Source organism: Colobus angolensis, unplaced genomic scaffold (assembly GCF_000951035.1).
Source record: "Colobus angolensis palliatus isolate OR3802 unplaced genomic scaffold, Cang.pa_1.0 Scaffold257, whole genome shotgun sequence".
Taxonomy (NCBI): Eukaryota; Metazoa; Chordata; class Mammalia; order Primates; family Cercopithecidae; genus Colobus; species Colobus angolensis.
Window position 1 is genome coordinate 5,368,333 of NW_012115788.1, and position 18,160 is coordinate 5,386,492.

Below are 18,160 nucleotides of genomic sequence, written 5' to 3' on the forward strand. Positions count from 1 at the left end.
AAAAAAAAAAAAAAAGAAAGAAAGAAAGAAAATGCTCTTGTCTCACCATATGGGAGAATATGGAGCAAAATAATAGAACTGTTCAAGACTTTTAACAGCTTCATCTCATAAAGATAGAAAAAAATGTCAAATCAACAGAGAAAACACAGTCTTCTTTTAAAAAATTGCAGAATAATCATAAAAATTAACCTTTTATTGGGTCATAAATCTCAGCTATCCCCAAGAAAAATGACACATTACATTTACTAACCAAACTAAAACTCAAAATTAAAACAGACATGTAATTTAAATTTTTCTAAATTTTCAAAATTTTAAGCACTTTTCTACAGTCTTAAAGATGAAATCAAAATGGAAAGCAGGGGCTATTTAGAAGCACTACACAAACACTGACAGTAAGCCTCTTCCTCAGTGTGGGGCCTAAACCAGGAGGTATGTGGCTTATGTGGGGAGAAGCTTTTAATTAATGAGAAATTGTAGCTTCAAATTGGACTGTGTTAAAGTAATCTATATTTGGCCTGAGCATGCTTCTCAACTTTGAGTTCATAAGGAACCGCAACCTAACTTAGTATATCAACTCACTGAAAGCCTAATTAGTAATATACTTTTGTAACAAATAGCTGAGTCTCAGCCAGTCACAGCAGCTGAGCTCTAGCCAGTCACAGGTGCCAAGTGATCAGAACAAGTTTGAATAAGGCAAACCCAGAGCTGTAACCATCAAGCTGTTGCTGTACCTCACTTGCATTTTCTGTCTTAAATGCTGCCTGCCCACATTGCTGGGCAGAGTTCTCTGAACTTTTCCTGGTTCTGAGAGCTGCCTGATTCTGGAATCGTTCTTTGCTCAATTTACTCTGTTAAATTTAATTTGTGTGAAGTTTTTCTTTCAACAACTAGAATGAACTGAAAATACTAGAAAGTTCAGGAACTGCCCTAATTACAGTAAAGGGACCAGACAGGGAGACCCCTGAGAAAGGGAAGAAGGAAGGGAGGAAGGAAACCCAAAGCTACTCCTGTTTATTCCCACTGAGCTCAGCCCATTGAGTAGGCTATGTGGCTAGTTAACACTTCTCAACACCCTTAAAGAGATGTCAGCCATACCCTCAGTGCCTCCAGCTTAAAAGTTTGTGGGCCCACACTCATTCATTCTCAGACACATAAGAAACATAGGAAATGTGCTCTCCTATTTATTTATTTATTTATTTATTTATTTATTTATTTATTTATTTATTTATTTATTTATTTATTTATTTATGACAGAGTCTTGCTCTGTCACCCAGGCTGGAGTGCAGTCGCCTGATCTTGGCTCATTGCAACCTCCTCCTCCTGGGTTCAAGGGATTCTCATGCCTCAGCCTCCTAAGTAGCTGAGCTTACAGGTGCATGCCACCATGCCCAGCTAATTTTTGAATTTTTAGTAGAGACGGGGTTTCGCCATGTTGGCCAGGCTGGTCTTGAACTCCTGACCTCAGGTGATCTGCCCACTTTGGTCTTCCAAAGTGCCAGGATTACAGGCCTGACATCAAATACTTAAACCACCACCACACTCAGCCTGACATCAAATACTTGAACAAATCTCTGATGTCAGAAATAATTTATATGGAGTATTGCCCAAAAAATATATAGTCCTTGATACTCTATCTCTCTAAACATAAAAGAATGATCTATCTGGACTTTTTGGTAGTATAGCATCTTTACAATATATATTTTGACAGCATAGTGTCTATCCATACTAAGAAATACTGAGATTAATTTTCTTGAGTTTCAGTATGAAGCATAGATATGCTTTACTTTAACAAATGTGTTTTTTAATCATAAAAGCAGTGTAAATTTCATAACTGATTTCCCTCTTTGGGTCAGGTTCTAGAAATGTAAAGCCAAATTCATGACAAACTAACAAATGCATGGACCCCCACAGTAGACACTGATTTCTTGGTTTTATTTTACTTTTCCCTCCCCCTTGTTTTCTTTGCCTTTATTTCATGACTCATTTTCTTTTGTTGTATATTACGTAATTTTCAGCTATCTCACATTCTTTTAGAACAATGTGAGGTATAAATAAATTTTGAGAATAAAGATTTGGTGTGGTTAACACCATTCATTAACACAATGCGCCAGCTACTTTATACACAGCTTTAGTCCTTCTCAGCTTTTCTAGTGTCATGTGGTGCATGCTAAATGTGTAAGATCCACAATTGCACTGAATTTATAATTATGTGAGGCAAGCATATAAATGTTAGCAACTGCTCAGCCAGGCGCGGTGGCTCACGCCTGTAATCCCAATACTTTGGGAGGCTGAGGCTGGTGGATCTTGAGGTCAAGAGTTCAAGACCAGCCTGACCTATATGGTGAAACCCCGTCTCTACTAAAAATACAAAAATTAGCCAGGCATAGTGGCAGATGCCTGTAATCTCAGCTACTCGGGAGACTGAGGCAGGAGAATTGCTTGAACCTGGGCAGCAGAGGTTGCAGTGAGCCGAGATCATACCACTGCATTCCAGCCTGGGTGACAGAGTGAGACTCTGTCTTAAAAAAAAAAAAAAAAAAGTTAGCACTTGCTTTTACTCTTTAAGGCTGGAATGATGCAAGACCAAAAAAACTGGCAAGGTGGTTAGGTCAGTAGATGTGGAAGGCTTATAATACTGCCACCACCACATGTAGTGAACACCTTAGGAGGAATCAATGGGTCCGACAAAAATCCATGAGTGTTCAGACCAAGTGCGCTAAACACCCGAGACGTAATGGTCAGATAAGGCGGCATTTCCGCTTTAGCTCCTTCTGATTCCTGAGTGGATTCTGGTTCTGGGCATAGGATTGGAGTACAAAGAAAGGAACTGATTTTCCTGAAAGAGGAGAAGGAAGGACACTTTCAGAGCCTTCAACATATGGCTGGCACACACTACTGCCACTGTTCAATGACTGTACTAGCCCCAGAGTTCCCTCTAGTGGTGTCAGTGCTCAAGTCACATTACCAAGTGCCTCCTTGCAAAGCTCCCAGAGTAACACAATATCCCTTCTAACAGTAATTTAAATGTTTAATTTTAAATTTCCTTGGCTATTTTTAAAGCAAACAAATAGAGCTCTTACCATGTGCCAGGCACAATTCTAAGAATTTTACAAATATTAACTTGCTTAATTATCACGAGAATACTGTGAAATAGGTACTATCATGATCTCTATTTTTTACAGATGGGAAAAGTGAGTCACGTAACTCTGCAAAGGTCACATAATGAATCCATATGGTCCTGAAAACAGCATTATGGATTGGCAGGAGTAGGGAAATACACATATTCAGTAAACCCAAATTTAGTAAAGTAAAACACAGGAAGTAAAAGAGTAACGTAAAATCCACCACATTGGGGTTTTGGAAACTTGGATTCAAATTCTCTCTTTGCCACTGACTAGCTGTGTAGGTGAGGTAGTCACAAACTCACCGGACTGTTAAAAAAAAAAACTTAAAAATTCTCTGTGGCCCATCTTAGGCTTAACTGCCTAGGCTTTATAATTTAAATCTGTCCTAGGAAACTGATACTCCTATAGATGACCCAACAGAACATGTACTCACACCCAAGATACTTACGACAACCCTGGTATATACTTCTTCCGCAAAGTCAATGTTCTGGAATCTGTGTTCTGCAGGAAATGTGTACTTGGTCAGCCACTCCAGGAGTGGCAGGTCTACGTTACTTCCAGAAAAGGAATACTGAGAGGCATGGATGTGTGTATCAACCAGCCCAGGCATGAAGAACTCACTGGAAATTAAGATGAGAAGAAAAGTGTTTAATAATATCTTTAGTCATTTTCCGTATTTTTTAAATCACATTTTTTCCCAAGCATGATTTCACTGTTCACCCCACACAGATTTATAAGTGATGCAATCAGACAACTGTAAATTCTCCAATTATTTAGAGGTCAGGACATAAAAATGAAGCTCTGCTAGGAGAGATATAGCTGCTAGGTTGGAATAGCTGGTGGGGGGTTAACCAGTGATGATGGAGGGAGGGAAAAACACAGCACTGAGAAGAGGCAAAGCAGCGGTGGCACAAGAAAGGAGGGGAGCCCTGATTTAATCCTGAGACTTCGTTCGCGCAACGGGTGGCTGTAGGTCAGAGAGCAAGAATGGAAGAGGAGGTCTTTCAAACTTCTATAGCCATGCTGAGGAATATGCACACGAGTCACTAAGGGGGACTAAAGGTGAGAAACAGACCGGCTGCAATTTTAGACTCAGCAGTCATCTTGATCTTGTCTGACCACAAGAAACCTAGTCTTTTCCCAGGTGTTACAGAAACTGAGTTCCGAAATAGAAGCAGCAAGAGCAAGCTGGTTAGGGACAGGCGATCTCAGGAGATGGACCACAAACAGGCAGTGGTGTAAGTGGTGAAGTGAAGAGGGAGTTATGATGCTGTGGCGACCATGCTCAGGAGGCTTGTGATCACTAATGCTGCCACCATGATCCACCAGTTCATATTCCTATTTCTATTAATTCTTAAAATTAGAAAGTCCTGGAAAGTGTTCAGAAGCAGTACCCACAGAATCGAGGCAGTATGGTGCTGACAGACACTTAATGTTTTTCTAAAGAGCTAATGCAGTTCACCACAGTCTCTATTAAGTATCCAACCTCATCCAAACAGATGTTTGCCAAAAGATGGGACCCTCTACTGCCACCATTATCCTAGGTAAATATTCAATCACATAAGCAACTTGAACTTGAAACCTGACATCACAAAGAATTCCTCATGCTATCAAATCAAATGTATACATACCACCTAACTGTAAGCCTAATAAAGCCATGAGTAACTCTCAATGCTTTATTTTAAAATAAGAGCAAGGAATGGCAGACTCAGTGGTCATCTTGATCTTGTCTGACTATAAGAAAGCCTCTACATCACATGGAAAAGACTAGCTTTTTTGTAGTCAGTTATTATAATAATGATGGTGACGGCAGCTAATGTTTCCTGAACATGTACATTCACTAGGCACTGGCACAGCGTTCTACCTACATCATCTCACCTGTGGGCAGCAGTTAAGTGTATACATTCTGGTTTTGGCCTGCTTACATCTGAAATCAGGTTTGACCATAAATCAGCAGTTAGATATTTGACATATATTTTTTTAAATTTCTGTGACTCAGTTTCCCCTTATGTAAAATGGAGATAGTAGTAGCATCATAGAGCTGTCGTGAGGATGTATTTAGTGTGTGTAAGAACAATGCCTAGATAATGGAAAGCATCAATAAATGTTATGGATGATGATGATGATGATGTAATGTTCACAAGAAACTTACGAAGTATGAGAGTACTGTTACCCTCCTTTACATAAGGGTAAGCTAAAGCTCAGGGAATTTATGTAGCTTGAAAAAAAGTAACTGTTAACCAGTCAGCTTTGGAGCTGAGATTCAAACCCGGGCAGTTTGTTGGTTCAGTACTCTTGGTCACTACGTGATGGAATTGCTAATTCACTAACTATGGAAATAAAGAAATTTTAAGGACATCAAGAAGTCAGCATTAAGTGGGCCTATAATGTGGGAAGCACTCCGAAAGGGAAGGTGGAGTATGGATTTCTCTCAGATATCAGTCACTGACCTCTCCACAATGTCAGTCCTTTGGGTCTTTGCTTTCTCTCCCATCATAAAATGGAATAGCAGTGTAACTTCCTCATGCAGTTAAATCGTTTAACTAAATAATATTTCCCAAATGTCTACTATGTTTAGGGAGCTCTGCCAAGCCCTGTGGAGAGTCCAGAGAAAAATAAGGCATATTGTCCTCAAAGACTTTATAATCTAGTTGAGGAGATTACGGGGTGAATGAGGGAGAGAGAGGGGAGGAAGAAACAGGAGGAGAAAGAAAAAGGAGAGGAGGAGGAGAAGAGGAAAAGGAAGAGAAAGGAGGAGAAGGAGAAGAAAAGGAGGAGGAGGAGGAAGAGGAGGAGGAGGGAAGAAGAGGAAGAAGAAAAGGAGGAAAAGGAAGAAGGAGAAGGAGAAGGGAGAAGAGGAAGAAGAAAAGAAGGAGGTGGAGGCCGGGCGTGGTGGCTCACGCCTGTAATCCCAGCACTTTGGGAGGCTGAGGCAGGCAAATCACGAGGTCAGGAGATCGAGACCATCCTGGCTAACACGGTGAAATCCTGTCTCTACTAAACACACACACACACACACACACACACACACACACACACAAAATTAGCTAGGCATGGTGGCGGGCGACTGTAGTCCCAGCTACTCAGGAGGCTGAGGCAGGAGAACCGTGTGAACCTGAAAGGCGGAGCTTTCAGTGAGCCAAGATCGCGCCGCTGCACTCCAGCCTTGGTGAGGGAGCGAGACTCCATCTCAAAAAAAAAGGAGGAGGAGGAAGAAGGGAAAAGGAGAAAAAGGAGAAAATAGAGAGAGGTAGATCTGGTCTCAGACATAAAAAGTCTTAGTGAGCAATTTCACTTCTATTTACCCAAATGCAATAAAACATAGGTTTAAGAAAAGAATTGTACGAGAATGTTCATAGAAGTTGTATGCATACTAGCCCCAAACTGGAAGCAATGTAAATATCTACCACCAGAAAATATGGATAAACAAACTGTGGTTCAATGTAATACTATGCAGCAATAAAAGTGAATGAACTGATAGACACAACAATATGAATATGTCAAAAACATTAGGTTGAATGGAAGAATTCAGACACAAAAGAGTACATATTGAGTTATTCTATTTATATGATGTTCAAAAATAGTGAAAGGATTCTGTGTGAGAGAAGACAAACAATGTCTGCCTATCGGGGCAGTAGAGACTGGAAGGGGCTCAAGGGAACTTTCTAGGATAAGAATGTTTTACATCTTGACTGATGCGCTGGTTATGTGGGTATATACATATTTGCCAAAACTTATCAAATTATGTATCTGAGATCTCTGTATTTTGCTGTATAAAAATTTTTCCTAAAAACAAGAAAAAAAGTTTTTTTAAAGGGTTTTGAATATTCAATTTAGTGAATTAACATACATGTGTTATTGGGGAGCTAAGACAACGGGGATCATGAGAATATGTGTTTGTGTTTTTTTCCTTTGGCAGACTGTGACATATTGAGCTTAGGGTTTAGGATGATGAATCTAGGGGTGTGGCCACGTGTTGAGTGACTCCCGAGTCTCCCAATGGGGATACTTTTAAATAAAAACCATGGTGGCGGATACAGAAAGGAAAAGGATGAATATGGAAAAAAAAAAAAACAAAAACTTGATGTTTTATTAGCTCTAGGAAACAAAGGAGAGAAGTAAGTAAAAGTGAGTAAGTTTTTTGTTTGTTTATTTGAGATGAAGTTTCGCTCTTGTTGCCCAGGCTGGAGTGCAATGGCACGATCTCGGGTCACTGCAACCTCTGCCTTCCGGGTTCAAGCAATTCTCCTGCCTCAGCCTCCCGAGTAGCTGGGATTACAGGCGCCCACCATGACACCCAGCTAATTTTTTGTATTTTTAGTAGAGACAGGGTTTCACCATGTTGTCCAGGCTGGTCTCGGACTCCTGAGCTCAGGTGATCCACCTGCCTCGGCCTCCCAAAGTGCTGGGATCACAAGCGTGAGTCACCTCACGTGGCTGCGAGTAAGTTTTTGAGTATGTGAGCATGAACATATGACATAAAGAATAGAGAGTCTAGAAGGAAAGTCTGTTTTTTATGGCAAGAGGGTTATGATGCCATATTAAACCTAGTGTCAAAGTGTGACTGCCAACTGTCCAAGAAGTAATTGGGGATGTGGGATAAGAGGTCACATAAGAGTTAAAGAAAGGATTCAGGGCCAGGCGTGGTGGCTCACGCCTGTAATACCAGCACTTTGGGAGGCCGAGGCCAGCGGACCACGAGGTCAGGAGATTAAGACCATCCTGGCTAACATGGTGAAACCCCGTCTCTACTGAAATACAAAAATTTAGCCAGGCATGGTGGCGGGCGCCTGTAGTCCCAGCTACTAGGGAGGCTGAAGCAGGAGAATGGGTGAACCCAGGAGGCGGAGCTTACAGTGAGTGGAGATCGCGCCACTGCACTCCAGCCTGGGAGACAGAGCGAGACTCCGTCTCAAAAAAAAAAGAGAAACGATTCAGATTTGAGGGTCTTCTCTATATAAGTAACTCTAGAAGTTGGTGATGCCAGAGATCTCTGTGGAAGGAAAAAACAAACCAACATCTTAAGCAGCACGTTCGACTTCAGGAGTAAGACTGAGAAAGAGAAGATCAGGATCAATCTTGGCAGAGTTACTATGAGGAGGATAGAGGGAACCCAGGATGGAGAGGTGTCAGGGACAGTAACGAAGAGACATTCAAGAAGGAGCAGGGAAGTGACTAGTGCCAAAAACTGCAAGGGTCAAAAATGCGTGACCTCAGGAATAATCCTGAGACCCCAGTGCAATCAACAGGGGAGACACCCAGTTTCAGAAGGGTTTAGTTCTTCATTTAAAAAGTACTCACTTGGTCTCTAGAATGTTTTGATTACTGCACTAAGTGCTAAAAAGAGAATGTTTGAAAAAGTCCTGTGCAGATGGAGAGTTCCCTTTTAAAATATTTGATAGTGAAAGTTAGGATGCAGAAGAGTTCAAGTCACTCTGTTTTTCATGTAGGGGAAATGAGCATGTTCTTCGTAGCTGAGATGAGAGAGTTAAAGATGATTCAGAGTACAAAGTCTTCAGAGGCAACAGAAGTGCAAGGATTTATTGCATCTGAAGTGTGATTTTTTTTTTTTTTTCACCCAGAAAAGTTACAATCCTTTTAAGGAAATAGTAAGCATTGTGAAATGATTATTAATAAAAAGATTCTGAGAATCAAGGTTACAGTCCAGGATTTATTGCAGATATATCTGTACACACAGAAGCATGGAATGTGAGAGTGCACATGACATTAGAGGTCAGCGAGTTCACCTACTCATTTTACAGAGAGAAGAAAAGGAAGGTCTGGGATTGCAAGTTTATTTTCGACTTGCAATTTGTTGGTGGCTCAGCCAGGATTCAAATTCGGTTCTCCACTCACAACATCACTTATGGCTAAATTGTAGCTACTAACAGCCCAGCTGCAGGCAAAGCAGAGAAGAGAACCGAAGGCTGCAGCGGAAGGTAAAAAAGCTCTCCTTTCTCCCTTCTTTTCAGCTTTCCTCTTCTCACTTTACTTAATCAGCATCATAATTTCCTCAAAGAATCTCAACTTCCCCCAGGTATTCCAAATCTGCAGTGTTGGCCAAGGCACATCATAACCGGAGCAAAAAAAATTATATATAGATATATCCCCCATATATGCTTATCAGAACATCCACCCATCTTTTCACCAAATGGAAAACATTAATAAAGTTTTATCATCAAAAAACAATACAGGTATGTATGAATACATGTGTGTATTACCCAAACCATCATCACCCTCATCAACCTGGCCTACCAGTAATGCAATGGCCCCATGGGTCTGGGAATCCAGGTTATTTGAAAGTGACTGTTCCATTGCACAAAAAAAAAAAAAAATGCATGGCTGTACAACAAACAACATCCTGTCTTTATTTAAAATGTTGGTGTTTTGTTTATCATGAGTTTTTACATTTTTTTTTTTTTTTTTTTTTTGAGATGGAGTCTCACTCTCTGGAGTGCAGTGGTGCGATCTCGGCTCACTGCAACCTTTGCCTCCCAGGTTCAAGCAGTTCTCCTGCCTCAGCCTCCCGAGTAGCTGGGATTACAGGCACCTGCTACCACACCTGGCTAATTTTTTTTTTTTTTTTGAGACAGAGAGTCTCACTCTGTAGCCCAGGCTGGAGTGCAGTGGCACTATCTCTGCTCACCACAAGCTCCGCCTCCAGGGTTCACACCATTCTCCTGCCTCAGCCTCCCGAGTAGCTGGGACTACAGACGCCCGCCACCACGCTCAGCTAATGTTTTGTATTTTTAGTAGAAACAGGGTTTTGCCGTGTTAGCCAGGACAGTCTCGATCTCCTGACCTCGTGATGCGCGCCCACCCAGGCCTCCCAAAGTGCTGGGATTACAGGCATGAGCCACCACACCCGGCCCACACTTGGCTAATTTTTGTATTTTTAGTAGAGATGGGGTTTCACCATGTTTGCCAGGCTGGTCTTGAACTACTGGCCTCAAGTGATCTGCCCGCCTCGGCCTCCCAAAGTGCTGGGATTACAGGCGTGAGCCACTGCGCCTGGCCATGCATTCATTTTTTTATTTTAAAATATTGCCTGAAAAGTATTGATCTTGGTTACTGAATTTTTGCCCCTCCCCCGCTGCTTTTAAATTTTGTGCCTGAGGTGAATGCCTCACTCCCCTCACCCTAATCCTGGCCCTGCAAACCTGCCCACGGTCCATGGCCACCGTCTGATTCACTCCTACCACAGCACTGCCCATGGTACTCCAGCTGTGATTTTCATTTTTAAAAAATCCACACGGTACTGAGATAGACTTGTAGACACACTGTGTATTGGGCCAAGTCTATTAAAAATTGTCTGAGACATCCCTTTATGGTATTTTAATCAAGACTTAAATTCAACTGCACATAACTTGTGTGCTTGATATAAGAATCTCTTTGCATTTTAAATATAATTTTTCTTCAAAGACTTCAGTCTTCTACTAAAATTTAAATTATTTCTTACCTTACTACTTCTTTGTGTGCAGTGCTTACATACGGCCCCCAGAATCTGCATTTCTGATGGATTTAATTTCAAAAGCAACCTCATAAAGAGGAAGAAAAGGATGTGAAGACCCACAGTTACGTTTACCCTCCTCCCCATCCTACAACCACTTCCACCATTCTCTCATCCCATCTCAGCCTCCACTTCAACTAGTTCCAAGCCTTCTTCTAATCCTCCATCCCAAAGACACACAAGGAGGAGACTATCAACATCAGTTGTTCCTCATCATAGATTCTTACGTGAAAATCTGGGAAGAGGAAGTAGATGGTAACAGCAGAAGCTACTATATTCATTACCATGCCCACCACCCACACACTTCCAAGTCCATGGAGAGGCAGCAGGGAGAGGGAAGGAGGCAAGGGATGTGAGTAGAACTGCAGGTGGAGTGAAACTTTATAAACAGTTACTCTGTCTCTCTGGACTATGACCAGAGATGAGCTTCATAGTCCAGATGAGCTCAAAGAGGGAAAGTGGCTTACTTCACATTTAACATCTGCAAAAGTAGTCTGTGGATTCAAACCAGGTATTTTCATTCCTAGTTCAATGTTTCTCTATTATGTGAAACAATGTTCCTCTATATTATGTGAAAGTCAATTTCCAAGTTATCAGTGTTATCAGAATATAAATGGTACCACTTTTATTGGCCCTGGAACTTATTTGGCCTGAAACAAGATAAAATATTTTAGCTTTAAAAACGTCTTCCCATTCATGTCCTTTGCAGGGACATGGATGATGCTGGAAGCCATGACTCTCAGCAAACTAACACAGGAACAGAAAACCAAACACTGCATGTTCTCATTCATAAGTGGGAGTTGAACAATAAGAACAAATGGACACAGGGAGGGGAACATCACACACCAGGGCCTGTTGGGGGGTGGGAGGCAAGGGGAGAGAGAGCATTAGGACAAATATCTAATGCATGTGGGGCTTAAAACCTAGATGAAGGGTTGATAGGTGCAGCAAACCACCATGGCACATGTATACCTATGTAACAAACCTGCACATTCTGCACATGTATCCAGAATTTAAAGTAAAATATCAAATAAAATAAAATAAAAATTATAATCAAAAAAAGGTTTCCCATTTCCATAAAACATATCAAGCAGGCTATGAGGAAACAGAGTTTTTTTTGGTTTTTTGTTTTTTTTTTGACAGAGTCTTGTTCTTTCACCTAGGCTAGAGTGAAGTGGAGTGATCTTGGCTCACTGCAACCTCTGACCCTGGCTTCAAGAGATTCTCCTGCCTCAGCCACCCGAGTAGCTGGGATTACAGGTGCCACATGCGCCACCAGGCTAATTTTTGTATTTTTAGTAGAGACGGGGTTTCACCATGTTGGCCAAGCTGGTCTTGAACTCCGGATCTCAGGTGATCCACCCGCCTTGGCCTCCCAAAGTGCTAGGATTATACGTGTGAGCCACCATGCCTGGCCCAATCATTTCTTTAAAAACTGTATAACATATATTAAATATATGTTATATATAAAATACAACAAATATTAAAAACCACTAAAAGTATTTGATATATAATATCACAGCTCAAGTGGGCTTCTGAACTTCCCCAATCAATTGATTCTCAAATTTTCTTTTCTCTCTACTTCTTTTTTTTTTTTTGAAACAGAGTCTCGCTGTTGCCCAGGCTAGAGTGCAGTGGTGTGATCTCAGCTCACTGCAAGCTCTGCCTCCCAGGTTCACGTCATTCTCCTGCCTCAGCCTCCCGAGTAGCTGGGACTACAGGTGCCCACCACCACACCTGGCTAATTTTTTGTATTTTTCGGTAGAGACGGGGTTTCACCATGTTAGCCAGGATGGTCTCGATCTCCTGACCTCGTGATCCGCCCGTTTCGGCCTCCCAAAGTGCTGGGATTACAGGCGTGAGCCACCACACCTGGCCTCCTCCCTACTTCTTAATAGTTAACCTCTATCATACCCACCCCACCTTGTTCCCTTCCTTTATAGAAGCTATCACAATCTACCATGGTCATGCTCAGGTATCTGTTTGCTTGTTTACTGTCTTTTTCCCCCATGGACTGTAAACCCTGTGAGGACAAGGACTTTGAAGATCTTTTTCACCTCCAGACCCTAGGTACTGCACATAGCATGCTCAACAAATATATGCTAAAGAAATGGATGAACGATGGCAGCCTCTAGCTCTCTTAAGTTTCCATCCTTCAGCTTACTATTTACCTTTTCCTTTCCATCTCCTCCCTTAACAAATAATTAATAAAAAATAATTATTTTAAAATTAATGTTTTTTTAAAGTTTCTCTGTCTCTCAAAGCAGGTGTTCTATAATTTAAGCTTATTAGTGGCACCCAGTAAAAGGGAAGAAGTAACAACTTACTGGTGGCTCAGTTCTCTTATTTCACACGGCTTGAAGCACCATTCTTGGGCCAGTTTTTCTTGTTGAGATGCTTCTTCTAAAAACACTATCTTTAAAAGAAAGAAAGAAAAGAAAAGAAACACATATTAGTGAGTCATAGTCACTTGTTTTTATTAAATATGTAAATCTGCTTAAAAGAGACTATACTATAGCTGAGTTAAAAGGTATTTGATACCAAATGGAATTGCGTTTAGAGGCAAAAAAAAAAAAAAAAAGACAAGGGTTTGCTTTTGGTCATCCGAAGACAAGCTGTGTGTGATTTCTCCTTTTCTGCCATAATATTGATGTAAGCGAGACTTCAAACATTCTCAGTTGAAGATACAAGGTATTAAAAGCGGCTAATTGGAGAGGCGGAGCAGGATGGCAGAATAGAAAGCTTCACCCATCACCCCCTGCGAGGACACCAATTTAACAAGTATTTACATTACAAATACCTTCATAAGAACTACAAATCAGGTGAGCAGTCATGGTACCTGATTTTAACTTCATCTCACTGAAAGAGGCACTGAAGAGATACAAAAGCCAGCCTTGAATTGCATATGCCACCCCTTCCCTACCCGCCAGGTCACCAGGTCGTTGTGGTGTGGTATGGAGAGCATTTATGGGCGCTGATGGAAGGAGAGCATAGCAATTATGAGCCACTGAACTCAGTGCTGTTCTGTTACGGCAGAAGAGAAAACTGGACCAAACTTAGCTGATGTCTGTCCACAGAGGGAGTATTCAAACCAGCCCTGGCCAGAGGGGAATTGCTGATCCCAGCAGTTGGGACTTGAGTTTCCACAAGCCTAGCCACAGACCACAGCGGGCTAAAGTGCCCAGGGGCCCTAATAAACTTAAAAGGCAGTCTAGGCCACAAGGACTGCAACTTTTATGTGAGTCCTAGTGCTGAACTGGGCCCAGAGACAGCAGACTGGGCAGGGGGGAACACAACCTCCCGAGACACAAATTGGGGTGGCTGCAGGAGGGGTGCCTCCCCTCCCCTAACTCCAGGCCACACAGCTCATGGCTCCAAAAGAGAGTCCTTCCTTCCACTCAGGGAGAGGGGAGGGAAGAGTGGGGAGGATTTTTTCTTCCATCTTGGATACCGGGTCAGCCACAGCAGGATAGGGCACCTGTCAGGGGTGTGAGGCTGTCTTTCCAGGCCCTAACTCCTTGACAGCATTTCTAGACATACTTTGGGTCAAAAGGGAACCTGATGCCTTGAAGGAAAGGACTCAGTCCTGGTAGGATTCATCACCTGCTAACTGAAGAGCCCCTGGGCCCTGAATAACCAGCAGCAATACCCAGGTACTATGTTGAGGGCCTTGGGTGAAACTCAGCACATTCCCAGCTGTGGTGGCTATGCGGCAAGACTCCTTCTGCTTGAGGAAAGCAGAGGGTAAACGGAACTTTGTCTTGCACTTTAAATACCAGCTCAGCCACAGAAGAATAAAACATCAAGCAGGCTCCTGGGGTCCCCAATTCCAGAACTTGGCTCCTGTACAGCATTTATGGATCTGCCCTGGTCCAGAGGGAAGCCCACTGCTCTGAAGAGTGAATCCCAGGCCAGACAGAATTCACCCCAAAGCAGATATATCTTAGATCACAACACCAAAGTCTTTTGAAATATCTGGAAAGCCTTTCCAAGAAAGACAGGTACAAGCAAGCCCAGACAGTGACAACTACAATAAATACCTAACTCTTCAATGCCCAGGCACAGACAAACATCTACAAGTATCAAGACATTCCAGGAAAAAAATGACCTTACCAAATGAACTAAATAAAGTACCAGGGACTAATCCAGAAGAGAGAAAGATATGTAACCTTTCAGAAAGAGACTTCAAAATACTTGTTTTGAGGAAACTCAAAGAAATTCAAGATAACACAAATAATTCATAATTCTATCAGACAAATTTAACAAAGAGATTTAAATAATTAAAAAGAATCAAGCAAAAATTCTGAAGCTGAAAAATGCATAATGAAGACTGCATCAGAGTATTATTGTTGTTGTTGTTTGAGAAGGAGTCTTGCTCTGTCACCGGGCTAGAGGGCAGTGGCGCCATCTCGTGTCACCGCAACCTCCACCTCCCGGGTTCAAGCAATTCTTGTGCCTCAGCCTCCCGACTAGCTGAGATTACAGGCATGCACCACCACACCCAGCTAATTTTTGTATTTTTAGTAGAGACAGGGTTTCACAATGTTAGCCAGGATGGTCTTGATCTCCTGACCTCGTGATCCACCCACCTTGGCTTCCCAAAGTGCTGGGATTACAGGTGTAAGGCACTGTGCCCAGCCCAGAGTGGTTTGATAGTAGAATCGATCAAGCAGAAGAAAAAATTCATGAACTTGAAAATAGGCTATTTGAGGCCAGGCACCGTGGCTCATGCCTGTAATCCCAGCACTTTGGGAGGCCAAGGCAGGTGAATCACGAGGTCAGGAGTTCAAGACCAGCCTGGCCAAGATGGCCAGGATCTAAAAATCCACAAATTTAGTAACTCTTAGATTTGCCTCTAAAGAGGAGGTAGGAAAAGGGATAGAGATGGAAAGTTTATTCAAACGGATAATAAAGAACATTCCAAACCTAGAGAAAGATACCAATATCCAAGTACAAGAAGGTATAGAATACCAAGCACATTTAATCGAAAGAAGAGTGTCTCAAGGCATTTAATAATCAAACTCTCAAAGATCAAGGATAAAGAAAGAATCCTAAAAGCAGCAAGAGAAAAGAAACATGGCCAGGCACAATGGCTCACGCCTGTAATCCAAGCACTTTGGGAGGCTGAGGTGGGTGGATCACCTGAGGTCAGGAGTTCAAGGCCAGCCTGGTCAACATGGTGAAACCCCATCTCTACTAAAAAAATACAAAAAATTAGCCAGGCATGGTGGTGGACACCTGTAATCCCAGCCATTGGGGAGGCTAAGGCAGGAGAATCACTTGAACCCAGGAGGCGGAGGTTGCAGTGAGCCAAGATCGCACCATCGCACTCCAGCCTGGGCAACAAGAGTGAAACTCCATCTCAAAAAAAAAAAGAAAAAGAAAAAAGAAACAAATAACATATAATGGAACTCCAATATATCTGGCAGCAGGCTTTTCCATGGGAAGCTTACAGGTCAGGAAAGAGTGGCATAACATATTTAAAGTGCTGAAGGAATATCAAATATTAAAATAATATCAAAAGATCCTTTTATCCTAGAATAGTATATCTGGCCAAAATATCCATCAAACATCAAGGAGAAATAAAGACTTTCCCAGACAAACAGAAGCTGAGGGATTTTATCAACACTAGACCTGTCCTATAAAAAATACTAAAGGGAGTACTTCAATCAGAAAGAGTAAGATGTTAATGAGTAATAAATAATCACGTGAACGTATAAAACTCACTGGTACTAATAAGTACACAGAAAAGCACAAATATTGTAACACTGTAACCATGGTGTATAAACTACTCTCATCCTAAGTAGAAAGACTAAATGAACCAATCAAAAATAATAACTGCAGCAACTTTTCAAAACATGGACAGAACAATAAGATATAAATAGAAATAACAAAAAGTTAAAAAAGGGAAGGGTGGTAAAGTTCAGGCATGGAGTTTTTATTCGTTTTCTTTTATTTGTTTTTTCGTTTGTTTATGCAAACAGTAATAAGTTGTTACCAGCTTAAAATAATAGGTTATACGATAGATACAAAAAGATATAAAAAGATAGATATATGATAGATGATAAATAGCAAGAAACTGAATCACATCACCAGAGAAAATCACCTTCACTAAAGGAAGACAGGAAGAAGGAAAAGACCACCACAAAACCAGGAAACAACAAAATGGAAGGACTAAGTCATTATTTATCAATAATAAGTTTGAATGACAGGACTAAGTCTTTACTTATCAATAATAGCATTTAGTCCATTTACATTCGATAAAAACATTATCACATTCGATAATAACATTGAATGTAAATGTACTAAACTCTTCAATCAAAAGACACAGAATAGCTGAATGGATTTAAACACACACACACAAGACTGAATGATCTGTTGTCTGCAAAAATCACACTTCATCTATAAAGACACAAATAGACTGAAAATAAAGGGATGGAAAAAGATACTCCATGCCAATGGAAACCAAAAAAGAGCAGGAGTAGCTATATTTCTATCAGGCAAAATGGATTTCAAGACAAAAACTATAAGAAGAGACACAGAAGGTCACTATATGATAAAGAAATCAATTCAGCAAGAGGATATAACAATTTTAAAAATATATGCACCCAACACTGGAGTACCTAGATACACAGAGCAAATACTATTAGAGCTAAAGAGAGAGATAGGCCCAATAAAATAATAGCTGGAGACTTCAGCACCTCACTTTCAGCATGGGAGAGATCTTCCAGCAAGGAAATCAACAAAGGAACATCAGACTTAATCTGCACTATAGATCAAATGTATCTAATAGATATGAATAGAACACTTCATCCAATGGCCACAGAATATACATTCTTTTCCTCAGCACAAGAATCATTCTCAAGGATAGACCATATGTTAGGTCAAAGAACAAGTCTTAAAACACCCAAAAAATTGAAATGATATCAAGCAACTCTGACCACAATGAAATAAATAATGAGAACGTCTGAAAAGTGTACAGACACACGGAAATTAGATAACATGCTCCTGAATAACCAGTGGGTCAATGAAGAAATTAAGAAGGAAATTGAAAAAGTCATTGAAATAAATGATAATGGAAACACAACATACCAAAATCTATGGGATACAGCAAAAGCAGTACTAATAGGGAAGTTTATAGCTCTAAGTGCCTACACCAAAAAAAGAGAGAAAAACTTCAAATCAGTAATCTACAATGCATCTTAAAGAACTAGAAAAGCAAGAACAAACCACATCCAAAATCAGCAAAAGAAATAATAAAGATCAGAGCAGAAATAAATGAATTTCAAATGAAGAAAACAATACAAAAAAATCAGTGAAACAAAAAGTTGGTTTTTTGAATAAACAAAATTGACAAACCGTTAGCCAGACTAAGTAAAAAAGAGAGATGATCTGGCCAGGTGCAACGGCTCACATCTGTAATCCCAGCACTTAGGGAGGCCAAGGCAGGGGATGGGGAGGCGGATCACGAGGTCAGGAGTTTGAGACCAGCCTGGCCAAAATAGTGAAACCCTGTCTCTGCTAA

At 41.1% G+C, this 18,160-nt stretch overlaps 1 protein-coding gene across 3 annotated transcripts in view; it reads right to left on the reverse strand.

The window, feature by feature from the left end:
* The window catches only part of GDA (guanine deaminase), a 121,742-nt gene that overhangs the window by 46,173 nt on the left and 57,409 nt on the right, over nt 1-18,160 (reverse strand). For 2 of the 3 annotated variants that reach the window (XM_011947035.1, XM_011947036.1), the window contains exons 2-3: nt 12,963-13,051; nt 3,574-3,745 (exon numbers count right to left, since the gene is read on the reverse strand). In XM_011947035.1, the coding sequence (XP_011802425.1) occupies nt 3,574-3,745; nt 12,963-13,051 (261 nt within the window). The remainder of the gene's footprint in view (nt 1-3,573; nt 3,746-12,962; nt 13,052-18,160) is intronic. The other variant, XM_011947037.1, reaches the window with a different exon arrangement.